At 40.0% G+C, this 14,092-nt stretch overlaps 1 protein-coding gene across 1 annotated transcript in view; it reads left to right on the forward strand.

The window, feature by feature from the left end:
• Positions 1–14,092, forward strand: part of LOC126299594 (tyrosine-protein phosphatase 69D) — a 365,347-nt gene that overhangs the window by 163,644 nt on the left and 187,611 nt on the right. The window contains exon 10 of the mRNA XM_049991615.1: positions 2,481–2,602. Within this exon, the coding sequence (XP_049847572.1) occupies positions 2,481–2,602 (122 nt within the window). The remainder of the gene's footprint in view (positions 1–2,480; positions 2,603–14,092) is intronic.

Genomic DNA, 14,092 nt, shown 5'->3' on the forward strand with positions numbered 1-14,092 from the left:
AATATGTGTGTATGTTGCCTAATTCAGGAGGAAGCCTTCTGGCCGAAAGCTTACTTGTTTAATAGTCTTTTCGCTGTGCATGTCTGTGACTCAACATCTCCGCTATTTGGTGAGTAGCAATCCATCCTTTTCACAGTATTGGGATTACATCCTGGATTTTCCATTGGTTTTACATTTGTTGGATTTGAACTAAAAGTTCTCAACTCATTATTTAAGTAGTTTGTTACTAACTTTATACCTATTTGACCAAACACAAGTACTCCTCTACCGTTTTATAGCACTTTTGCCTTTGATGACAATCGTCCCTGTTACAGCATGATGGTTGCTAATTGCCTATATTGATGACACACTTGAAAAAATGGTGTTGTTTATAAGGTAGAAGGTGCAAAATATTATTTAAATATTTGTCCTATCAGACTAGTTGTTCACGGCAGTTGTCTGACAATGTGTTCAGTGTTACATTCCAAGACTGTCAGCCATGACAGGTGATAAGATATGCATAATTTTCCAAAATGATGTATAGCAGATAGAGTGACTTAATAGTGCTAACGTATAATACTAGTTTTGTAGTGAATTCATTTTGTAGGATCAAGTAGGTAAAAAGATGAGGGCTAGTAGAAATCCTTGGGTAACAGAAGAGATATTTAATTTAATTGATGAAAGGGGAAAATACAAAAATGCAGTAAATGAAGCCGGCACAGAAGGGGGTAAATTATGCTGCCACAAAAGTCTTTGGTCACCTACCAAACAGCTCAAAAGCCTGACAGATAGCCAACCAACATTTAAAAATAAATTAAAAGAATTTCTAGACGACAACTACTTCTACTCATTGGCTGAATTTTTAGATATAAATTAAGGGAGGGAAAAAAACTAACTTAAGCATTAGTGTCATGCAGTATTTTGTGTAATGTAATATCTTGTACAGACATCTTTCATTAACCTGACACGTTCCACATCATTGCGAAGTGTCGTATTCATGATCTATGGAACAAGTTCTAATCTTATCTAATCTAATACAAACGTCTCAAAAATAAGATCGACAGGAAGTGCAAAATGGCTAAGCAGGGATGGCTAGAGGACAAATGTAAGGCTTTAGAGGCGTATGTCATTAGGGGTAAGATAAATACTGCCTAAAGGAAAATTAAAGAGACCTTTGGAGAAAAGAGAACCACTTGTATGAATATCAAGACTTCAGATGGAAAACCAGTTCTAAGCAAAGAAGGGAAAGCAGAAAGGTGGAAGGAGTATATGCTGATGACATTGGAATTCTGTCACAGACAGCAAAGGACCTGGAAGAGCAGTTGAACAGAATGGAGGATATAAGATAAGCATCAACAAAAGCAAAACGAGGATAATGGAATGTAGTCGAATTAAATCAGGTGATGCTGAGGGAATTACATTAGCAAATAAGACACTTACTGTAGTAGATGAGTTTTACTGTTTGATAAGCAAAATAACTGATGATGGTTGAAGTAGAGAGGATATAAAATGTAGACTGGCAATGGCAAGGAAAGCATTTCTGAAGAAGAGAAATTTGTTTACATCGAGTATAGATTTAAGTGTCAGTAGTCTTTTCTGAAAGTATTTGTATGGAGTGTAGCCATGTATGGAAGTGAAACATGGATGATAAATAGTTTGGACAAGGAGAGAATAGAAGCTTTTGAAATGTGGTGCTGCAGAAGAATGCTGAAGATTAGATGGGTAGATCGTGTAACTAATGAGGAGGTACTGAATATAATTGGGGAGTAAAGGAATTTGTGGCACAAATTGACTAGAAGAAGAGATCGGTTGGTAGGATATGTTCTGAGGCATCAAGGGATCACCAGTTTAGAATTAGAGGGCAGCATGGAGGGTAAAAATTGCAGAGGAAGGCCAAGAGATGACTACATTAAGCAGATTCAGAAGGATGTAGGTTGCAGTAGTTACTTGGAGATGAAGAAGCTTGCACAGGACAGAGTAGCATGGAGAACTGCATTAAACCAGTCTCTAGGCTGAAGGCTACAACAACAGCAACAACTGTAAACACTCCACTTCAATTGGAATCCTAATATGTCTCATCTATTTACATTCTACTTGTTTCAGAAATTTGCCTCCATTCTTCTTTGGCTTTCAGCCAAGTCTCATTTCTTAATATTTTGTGTGTGTGTGTGTGTGTATGGGGGGGGGGGGGGGGTGTACTGCTATTTAGTAATAATCTGGAGTTATTTGGTGTCAGCAAGACACAGCAATGTAAAATAGATCAACTTGGTGTGAAAGTAATTGTTGTGACATGAAACAACAGTTGCTAAGAATATTACAGCAGTTCTGCTGTCTTTCATAATTTAAAAATTATGTTAATTGAGAATTTAAGCAGTGTTCATTAATTGGCTGCACCCAACCAAATATATTTTGTTAATGGACATTGTTACATTTTCATAGACTAACAGTTGGTAACACTATGCTGTTTATCCTATAAGTGTAATTGTTTTCTCTTCATGCAGTTTCTGGTCCACCAGCGAACGTGACAGTGACATGTCAAAACAGTGGTATACAGGGTGGAAGTGTTATATCAGTCAGCTGGGCTTCACCACAAAATCCAAATGGGAAAATAAGTTACTATAATGTAAGTATTTAAGAAAATATTTTCAGTAAATCTGAATTAAAAGATGTTTGCTTAATCAGTATTTTTAGTTGAATGTAATACATATGTCATTCTTAAAACACTGAATGTAGCCTATGCAGGTTTCAAAGGAGCAAGTGTGTGTGTGTGTGTGTGTGTGTGTGTGTGTGTGTGTGTGTGTGTGTGTGTGTGTGGTTTTTTTTGTGGGGAGTGGGGGCAGGTGTTCAGTGTGTTAGGTGTATGTTCATATGCACTCTGTATTGGCTTCATAAATCGGAATTATTATTTAAATAATAAGTTGTCCACTATATGCAAAATCAAAATTTGTCTGAGACAACAAATAAGTTAAATGAAATTAAACTTCTAGCCTGTCATCTCAGTAGTTGCTAGTAAGTTCCCTAGAGGAAATGTGGTGCATATGTAACACTAGGATATGCTTAGCAATAGACCACTGTCATATTATTATTACCACTAACTCTGAGTGATGAATAGTAGCTTCAACAAGTGCCTCAGTAATGTCGTTCAAACACAGTGTACCGTACTGTGGCTTACAGAAGCAGTTACACAGACCATAAGTGAAGACAGCAACAATGTCAAGGGATTAGTTCTTACTCAGTGCAGTACCGTGTTAATTGCAAGAAACAGTTCAGCTCATTATAGCAGACACTACATCTGATGTTAGGTAAATGCTGTGCCACAAGAAGCAGTTGAGGCCATAGCGTGCAAAAGAATGTATACACGAAGCAGACTATGATGTTGATGACTGAGACAACAGACACACCAGGAATAGCAGCAATGATTTCTGCATCAACAACAGAGGGGCATCCACTTGCAGTTGATTATTTCTTTCATCAGCAAACCTGCTGCAGCTGTGCCATATGCACATATACCTGAGAATGAAACATGTATTGTGATTTCCAATGAAGGGAACTGAACCTATTGACATCTAAATGTATATTGTATGCACTACAAAAAGCAACACAGAGTGTGTAACAACGCCCACTGTAAACGTAAAAACTTCAAAACTCTCAGAAATTGTAGAGTCAGGCACACTTAAAGAAATAAAATGCCTGACAAAAAAGTGAATTGCCCAGGAGACATGAATGGATGTCATGTAACTTCGTATTTGTAAGCACCATTGGAAGACTTCGTATTTTTGTGACAGGTAGAATGGTACACTAGTGTTGTTATCAGGCCGGGGAGGGTATATAAGTGGCACTAACTGAGACAGGTGTTGAAAGATTACTGTGAGGGACACAGAGATGCCACATACTCATGCCGAAACAAATTATCTGCACCTGTGAGAGTTTGAAAATAGGCGACATTGGCCAGCTGATCAAATCTTGTAATATCCAGATTGGTGGGGCATTTGGATATGACAGGGGCCCAATGTTGTGCTGCTTGGGAATGTTGGGGCAGGCACACCTGTTTGTCAAGGTTCCAGTTGACCATGTCTGATCGCCACTCACTTCCACACACTGCTACATTCCATACAAATACTTTCTGGAAAGACTTCCCGACACTTAAATCTATACCCAATTTTTAACAAATTTCTCTTCTTCAGGAGCACGTTCCTCGCCATAGCCAGTCTACATTCTATATTCACTCTATTCCGCCCATCGTCAGTTATTATGCTCCTCAAATAGGAAAGCTCATTTATTACTTTTAAGTTTCTCATTTCATACTCTAATTCCCTCATCATCACTTCATTTAATATTAATAGATTCCATTATCCTAGTTTTGCTTTTGTTGTTCATCTTATATCCTCCTTTCAAGACACTGTCCATTTCATTCAGCTGCTCTTCCAGGTCCTTGCTGACTCTGACAGAATTACAGTGTCATCGGCAAACTCAGTTTTTATTTCTCTATGGATTTTAATTCCTACTCCAAATTTTTCTTTTGTTTCCTTTACTGCTTGCTCAATATACCGGCTGAATAACATCTGGGATAGGCTACAACCCTGTCTCACTCCCTTTGCAACCACTGCTTCCCTTTCATGCCCCTTGACTCTGACAGCCATCTGCTTTCTCTACAAATTGTAAATAGCATTTTTCTCCCTGTATTTTAACCTGCCATCTTCCTGTCAACATTGACAAAAGCTTTCTCTAAGTCTACAAATGCTAGAAACGTGGGTTTGCTGTCCTTAACCTATTTTCTAAGGTAAGTCGGGGTCAGTATTGCCTCACGTGTTCCAACATTTCTGCGGAATCTAAACTGATCTTCCCTGAGGTCAGCTTCTACCAGTTCTTCCACTTCCACTACAATCACCAACAAACTTTACATATTCACATACACCTTTGCCTTTAACCCAAATAAATACAGATTCATTTACAGATATATTCCTCCTGTTACGAGTATATAATGACAAAGCAGAAGGAGAAACATATGCTCATTTACCAAAATCCTTATTAGCCAATTCAGAAATATGGTAAGTGTGAAACGCAATAATGTCTCTGTCAACAAAACTTTCAAGTCCAGCAACACTTGGTACTCCTGTACCACCACGAACAATGGCTACGGTAAACCATCCGTTACCATGACCAAAAGAACCGTTTATATCTAAATTAAAATTAAGTCTGCAACTGACGAAAACAGCAGGACCATCTAGCAGAGCTTGTGCAGCGACAGACTTAACTGGAATACGATTCTTCTTGTCTCCAGCTGTTGTAGCAAATTCGATGTTCTCGATGGTCTTGTAGACTGTTTGTTTAGAACGACGGCGATATCTTCTGTACGGCATCTTGGCAGCGTTCAATGCAGTTGCCTGTGCAGCAGCAGCAGCGCGACTGATCCGCTGCGCGGAGCTCGCTCGCTTATATAGATGTCCGACACGCGTGACCTTGATTCGGACTTAGAATATTTCTGCCTGCTGGTGGAGCGTTATCCAGCACGCGGGCACTAGTCACACTAGGTGCCCGCGTACGCTGTGCGCCAGCCAGGCGCGCTGCCAAGATTACGTAAGCTGGTCAGTACAGTGTGACTAGTGCCCGCGTACGGGATAATGCTCCGCCAGCAGGCAGAAATATTCTAAGTCCGAATCAAGGTCACGCGTGTTCGGACATCTATATAAGCGAGTGAGCTCCGCACAGCGGATCAGTCGCGCTGCTGCTGCTGCACAGGCAACTGCATTGAACGCTGCCAAGATGCCGTACAGAAGATATCGCCGTCGTTCTAAACAAACAGTCTACAAGACCATCGAGAACATCGAATTTGCTACAACAGCTGGAGACAAGAAGAATCGTATTCCAGTTAAGTCTGTCGCTGCACAATCTCTGCTGGATGGTCCTGCTGTTTTCGTCAGTTGCAGACTTAATTTTAGTTTAGATATAAACGATTCTTTTGGTCATGGTAACGGATGGTTTACCTTAGCCATTGTTCGTGGTGGTACAGGAGTACCAAGTGTTGCTGGACTCGAAAGTTTTGTTGACAGAGACATTATTGCGTTTCGCACTTACCATATTTCTGAATTGGCTAATAAGGATTTTGGTAAATGAGCATATGTTTCTCCTTCTGCTTTGTCATTATATACTCGTAACAGGAGGAATATATCTGTAAATGAATCTGTATTTATTTGGGTTAAAGGCAAAGGTGTATGTGAATATGTAAAGTTTGTTGGTGATTGTAGTGTATATTTTCATAAATAAAGTACAGAAGATATCGCCGTCGTTCTAAACAAACAGTCTACAAGACCATCGAGAACATCGAATTTGCTACAACAGCTGGAGACAAGAAGAATCGTATTCCAGTTAAGTCTGTCGCTGCACAAGCTCTGCTGGATGGTCCTGCTGTTTTCGTCAGTTGCAGACTTAATTTTAGTTTAGATATAAACGATTCTTTTGGTCATGGTAACGGATGGTTTACCGTAGCCATTGTTCGTGGTGGTACAGGAGTACCAAGTGTTGCTGGACTTGAAAGTTTTGTTGACAGAGATGGTTTGGTAATTTTCACACCTGTCAAAACCTGCTTTCTTTGGGGTTGGAATTATGATATTCTTTTTGAAATCTGAAGCTATTTTGCCTGTCACACATCTTGCTCACCAGCTGGAAGAATTTTGTCATGGCTGGCTGTCCCAAGGCTACCAGTAGTTATAATGGAATGTTGTCTACTCCCGGGGCTTTGTTTTGACTTAGGTCTTTCAGTGCTCTGTAAAATTGTTCACGCAGTATCATATCTCCCATTTCATCTTCAACTACGTCCTCTTCCATTTTCATAATATTTTCCTAGAGTATATCGCTCTTGTATAGACCCTCAGTATATGCCTTCCATCTTTTTATCTTCCCTTCCTTGCTAAGGACTGGATTGCAATCTTAGCTCTTTGTATTCATGCGAGTGGTTCTCCTTTCCCCCATGATCTCTCTAATTTTCCTGCAGGCAGTACCTATCTTACACGTAGTGATATATGCTTCTACATCCTTACATTTGTCCTCTAGTCATCCTTACTTAGCCATTTTGCACTTTCTGTCTGCCTCATTTTTGAAACGTTTGTATTCCTTTTTGTCTGCTTCATTTACTGCATTTTTTTACATTTTCTTCTTTCATCAATTAAATTCAATATCTCTTTTGTTACCCAAGATTTCTACTAGCCATCGAATCCACTGAGCACATTGTAACCCCTTCACCGTTGCACTTGCCATCTGACAACAAGTAAAGGACTCCATGCCACAATCTGTGTCATCCAGCACCATTGGCCAGATACTAGCAACAGCCAGACGGCCAAACACAGCTATCTGTGTTAATGGCATCCTAGATATGGGATAGTAATTTCCTACTCTGGCTGTTGCGAGTCCTTCGCCAATGGTGCTGAAAAACAGCACGTAGGTCATGAATCCATTACCTTCAGGCTGTTATCTGTAATAAACTCTTAGCAAGAAACTAGTATCATATAAATAATTATATTTTCAATTAGTTTGTTTATAAGGGATGCTACTCACTTTGTACTAGCAGAATACAAGAAGTTCCACAATTATATTCCACTTCATGAATTACAAATAATTTCCATTCTTTACACTTTCAAAAAATAGATAAATAAATAAATAAATAAATGTACTGCTTTTTTGGGCAATTACTATCAAACTGCATCAGGCACAATCCAAAGATCTCTAAAGTGATTTGTCTGCCTTTTTGTTTAGCTGTTGTTTATTATTCTGCTGGTAATTAATACTTTTGAAATAATAGAATGATAGCCTGCTGGTGAGAGATGCTTTTATATGTAAATTTTCTGTTTAGTTTTTCTGATATTAATAACAGAAGTTCATCATTTTGGTGTGCTACTTCCAAGTGCAGCAGCCAATTGTAGAGGAGGACCATAATTTAGGTGGTCTTTCTCATGACCGTACTGAACAAACCATCTGTTATCGGTACCTCACACCACATTGTCGTCTTCCTACTACTGCCTTCTCAGCTGCTGTAAGAAGGGCTTCTTGTATCCGAATATGATGGCTATAAAGCCAGAAATATTACATAGTGTACATCAGTGAGAGAAGGTGCAGTTTACCACAAAGATTACTAATGCAAAAATACTAGAGTGAAACACTAACTCACTCACTGGGCAATATTGCATGCAGTTCTGACTGGTCATACAGAACAACAAGACAAAGAAAATACCAGGCATAGGGAGGAAAACAAAAGTAAGGCAGGGCAGACATTTGATAGTGTGACAGCCACTGTTCAACTTTTTCAGACAGTTGCTTCAGAACCAAAGATCAAAACAATGCAGCATGCAAGGCAGCACACTATTCTTCAGATGTAAAGACAAGAAAGATGCAAGACTACACATACATATTTCATGGAGCTAATTGCATGAAAGAGTGAAAAGGTAAAAACTAAGAAAATAAAGATGGCAAACGATGTACTCATAATCAAAGCAGGAGTAGAAAAGATAGGAGTTAGCTTATTCGGAACACGGAACTAAATAAAGACATGATGTGGGAGCCATGTAGGGAATAGAGGTTGCTATTGGTAGTACCTTTATGGTAATTGAACCCTGCAGGGAATAGTTTCAACGAGTTATCAGAATATCTGGAGGAGGAATGGCAGCCCATTCTTCCTCAAGATTTGAAACCAGATAAGATAGCCGGCCAGAGTGGCTGAGTGGTTCTAGGCGCTACAGTCTGGAACCGCGCGACTGCTACGGTCGCAGGTTCGATTTCTGCCTCAGGCATGGATGTGTGAGATATCCTTAGGTTAGTTAGGTTTAAGTAGTTCTGAGTTCTAGGGGACTGACGACCTCAGAAGTTAAGTCCCATAGTGCTCAAAGCCATTTTTGAACCAGATAAGATAATAATATTGATCCACAAACCGTTGCCTCACAGATGCTGCTTTATGGCAGGTTGCGTTGTCATGCTCATAAAATCAGTCATTGTCCCCAAACTGTTGCCCTACTACACTGAAGAGCCAAAGAAACTGGTACTTCTACCTAATATTGTGTAGGGCCCCAATTAGCACGCAGAAGTGCCACAACATGCCATGGCATGGACTCCACTAACATCTGAAGTAGTGCTGGAGGGAAATGACACCACGAAGCCTGCAATGCTGTCCATAAATCCGTAAGAGTACAAAGGGGGTGGAGATCTCTTCAGAACAGCATGTTGCATGGCATCCCAGATACGCTCAATAATGTTCATGTCTGGGGAGTTTGGTGGCCAGTGAAAGTTTTTAAACTCAGAAGAGTGCTTCTGGAGCCACTCTGTAGCAATTCTGGATGTGTGGGGTGTCGCATTGTCTTTGTGGAATTGCTCAAGTCCGTAGGAATGCACAATGGACATGAATGGATGCAGGTGATCAGAGAGAATGCTTACGTACGTGTCTTCTGTCAGAATTGTACCTAGACGTATCCCGGGTCCCATATCACTCCAACTGCACATGCCCCACAACATTGCAGAGCCTCTAGCAGCTTGAACAGTCCCCTGCTGACATGCAAGGTCCATGGATTCACGAGATTGTCTTAACATCCATACACGTCCATCTGCTAGATACAATTTAAAACAAGATTCGTCTGACCAGGCAACATGTTTTCAGTCATCAACAGTCCAAGGTCAGTGTTGATGGGCCCAAGCGAGGCATAAAGCTTCGTGTCATGCCCAGATACGACAGCCCATATTGATGAGGTTTCGTTGAATGGTTCGCACTCTGACATTTGTTGTGACCCAGTATTGACATCTGCAGCAATTTGTGGAAGGGTTGCACTTCTGTCACACTGAACAATTCTCTTTGGTTATCGTTGGTCCCATCCTTGCAGGATCTTTATCTGGCTGCAGCGATGTCAGAGACTTGATGTTTTACCAGTTTCCTGATATTCACAGTACAATCATGAAATGGTTGCATAGGAATATCTCCACTTCATCGCTACCTCGGAGATGTGTCCCATTGCTTGTGCGTCAAATATAACACAACTTTCAAACTCACTTATATCTTGATAACCTTCCAATGTAGCAGCAGTAACTGATTTAACAACTGCACCAGACACTTATCTTGTATAGGCATTGCCAACCATAGCACTGTATTTTGCCTGTTTGCATATTTCTGTATTTGAATACACATGCCTATACCAGTTTCTTTGGCGCTTCAGTGTATATGCAGGACACAATGCCATGAAATGTGTTCATATCCTTCTACTTTTAGTGTTTTGTTAAATGCAACAAGAGAACCACACCCTAATCATGCAAAACACCCCTACACTGTAACATCTCCTCTTTACTTCTCTGTTGGCACTACAAATGATGGCAGGTAGCATTCTCCAGGCATTCACCAAACCCAAATCCAAATCCCAAACCCACACCTTTCCAGCAGATTGCTACAGGGAACAGAGTGATTCGTCACACGTTTCCAGTCGTCCACTGCCCAGTGCTGTTGCTCTTTAGACCGCCACAGTCATCACTTAGCACTGACTACAGAAGTGTGTGGCTTATGAGGAGCTGCTCGACCTTTGTACTTTATTCTTTCTAACTCTGTACACACAGCCATTGTGCTAGCTGAACGACTAGTGGCACTTCGGAACTAGAGTGATTTCTTCTGCTGATTTCATGTGATTCTTTTGCAACAACCCTGCGCATTGCTGGACAGTCCCTGTCAATCAGCATGTGATGTCTGCCTGGCCTTGGATTAGCTGTGAATATTCTAGCATGTTTCCACATCAGAATCGTATCACCAACAGTTGACTTGGACGGCCTTAGGAAGGCTGAAACATCAATGGCGGTTTTGCTATTCAGGTGATATCCAATGACAAGTTCATGTTCAGTGTCACTAAGCTCTCCTGACTGACCCACTCTTCTATTACTGCTTCTCTAATGACAACACAATATTCCCCACCTCATTTTACATTATCAGGTCCATCTCTTATCACATCTATAATCTGTCCAAAATTACTGTAGCATTGACAGCAATGCCATAAGCGGTACGGGGGAAACCCGTGTGGCAGGACCAGCCCATTTTCCACCAATACCACACTACCTTCAGCTACAGCAAATCCCTGAAGTTGACAAACCTTTGCCCCACACAACACTTCCTGCCTGCAGTGGGCTTCAGTTGCAGCCAACTTACTGTCCTGGGTGATTGTTGTGCCCTGTGACTTTTTGTGTGTTCATTTTTACGGTTGTAGGATTCTTCACTGTTATTTGTTGTTATCATTGTTCATTGTTACCGTTATTTGTTGTTTGGTACTCAGTGATGTCAGCGGGAATTTCGTTGAAAGTTGTAAGTGGGAAAGTTCGTTGTCATTCTCTTGACTAGGGAATTGCCATACGAGGGCAATCAATAGAAATGATTTGCACGATACGTGCCTACTTTGAGAATTAAAACCTTAATAGTGGCTCTTTGCTCTCCATTACCAAAGTGATCGGCAGAACTGCTGCAGCTTTGAATATGAACAAAAACACTGTTGTGAAGATTGGGAAGGAAATGTTCGACAAAGAAAAGGAAACTGAAGAACCATCAAAACTTATAACCCCTTGGAAAAAATGTCATATGGATCAGCGGATTACCACTGTCGATTCATTTGCAGAGGATGTGATTCATTGCCATGTTCATGATAACTATCACAGGAAGGAACATCGTATGTCCAGGAAGTTACTAATCACACTTGAAGAATCAGGACTTTCTCAGAGCAGTCGTACATCCTTGTCCAAAGTTTTACGCAACCTTGGATTTCATTATGGCCGTAAACTGATGATGGAGAGGGAGGATATAGCTGCATGGGGATGCTGATTTTTAAGGGACATCCATAGTATAAATATCGATGAAGTGGTGTGGCTTGACAAAACGTGTCAATTGTAGTCACATTGTCAAGCAGGGCTGCACAGATGACACAGCAGAATGAACAATAGTAATGCTTTTTAGCAAGGGTGGCAGACTACTACTTAATGCAGGCACCTTGCATGGTTTTCTCACAATCAGTCTCATGCTTTCTAAATCAAAGAAAGCAGGAGATTATCACGAAGAAATGAACCATGTTACATTTACAAAGTGGTCTGAAGATTTGCTAGCACCAAATCTTGAAAAACAGTCAGCAATTGTACTAGATATTGCTCCTTACCATTCAGTTGTTGTTGAAAAGGCACCTACCATGGCAAACTGAAAGGAGAAAATGATTGATTGGCTTCAGCATCATAACATTGATGTAAGTGATGACCTCAAAAAGGTGGAGATTATGGAACAAATACCTCTTCATGAGACACAATTCCCTTTATAAGAAATTGATGAACTGGCAAAAAAACATTGGCATACAGTTGTTAGGCTATCACCATACCACTGCCGTTACAACCCAATAGAGTTAACATGGACCCAGATTAAAGGATACATTGCCAGGAAGAATAATAAATTTACCCTTGCTGCAGTTGAAGCACTCACAAGAGAAGCTGAAGACTGGAAGAGAGCCATCAATCATACACAGAACATCATGGAAAGGGCATGGCAAAATGAAGCTCTTTTTGGAAAATTCGACACTGACACTGACAGTGAGACAGTGACAGTGAGACAGTGACAGTGACACTTCAAGAGTATGTCATAGAGATGAAAGTGACATGGGTGGAGTTTCTCCATTATCCTCATAAGAATGGAGCACAGGTGGACACAGCTACCTGTTTGGTGTGCGCAGCTTACATCTGTAAGTGCCTACATAACAAAATTATATCATCTGAAATTTTAATAATAAGGCCTTAATAGCAACTAATTTTAGAGGAAGTTCATCTCAGGCATTCAGTACACATCACACAAAATAAATATTACTGTTTACAATATAACTGCTGAAATACAGGGGCCCTGTTATTTGTATTGTTTTTGTTCTTTGGCCTATTTAAGATACATTTTCCCACCGTGATAAACACATTTAATCTTATTTTTGGTTGCATTAGAATTAAGTAGGTGGATCCCAAAAATTAATAACAGTTTCATTGCAAACCTATAGCGATCTGTTTCCCGTGTCAAAACTGTATGGGCGCCTGATTAGTAGTTGATGTGTGAGTGGACCATTGTGTGTCATATTTAACTCCAATTATTTTGCATTAGAAATCTCTGACAGTGTTCTTGTTTTGAACATACGAAAGTCTGATGCATTCTTAAGATTTCATTCACTTAATGTATTCATCTAACTTCAACAACAACAAAAAATCCCCGCATTTTGAAAATTCAGAAACATCATGAGAGAACGTACTTTCGTAAACTGTCCTGGTATCATCTTAATCAATTGTTGCCACAGATAAAACTAAAATCAAAACATAGTGTAACTCTTTCAGAACACATTGATGAAAGTTCCATATTTATAAAGTGAATAGTTTGCCTGTTTGAGCCAGTTGAATGAAATGTAAGATTACAGTGTGTTCCATACCTCCACTTGCTCCTCCTGAAGTGTCAATCCTAAAGTAATTTTGGACAGACTATAGTGGTCAATTCTGCATTACATACGGTGTTCATATACTTTCAATCAGTTAGTGTAAATGATATTCCAGTAACTATGCCAGAAAGTGAACTCGTGTAGCCAATATACAAACAGAACTTTAAGGGAACTACAGATAAGAATCAATTCTTAGAAGAAACAAAAGCCACATTTAAAACTGTTCAGAGAGAAAGACTGATGGTAGATTGTGCTGGAAGTAAATGAAAAAGTCAGACCATAGATAGTTATACGAAAAAGAATGTACATTCAGTTTCAGTCAATCACTATAATGGATTGTCTTGCAGTCACCAAATAGCACAACTGCCAGGAATACAGTCATTTTGAAAGGTTTTGTAAGGAATGCGGACCAGTTTCATAGCTTCTGGAGAATCAGGCAATCTAGAGGAGGATTGCAAAAACAGTAAGCAATGTGCGAAAAGGAACAAATAATGCAGCTAGCGATACAAAGACCAGGTGTTTTTCGAAGGGGTCAATGAGAGGAACAGAATATGGATTCTAAACCTGTAAGTAATCTCCTAATTTACAACACAGAAAAACTGAAGAATAATGACACATGGCATACTGTCCAAGAAGAAATACAGAAAACAGCTTAATTCAGCAAGCTA

Source organism: Schistocerca gregaria, chromosome X, assembly GCF_023897955.1.
Source record: "Schistocerca gregaria isolate iqSchGreg1 chromosome X, iqSchGreg1.2, whole genome shotgun sequence".
NCBI lineage: Eukaryota > Metazoa > Arthropoda > Insecta > Orthoptera > Acrididae > Schistocerca > Schistocerca gregaria.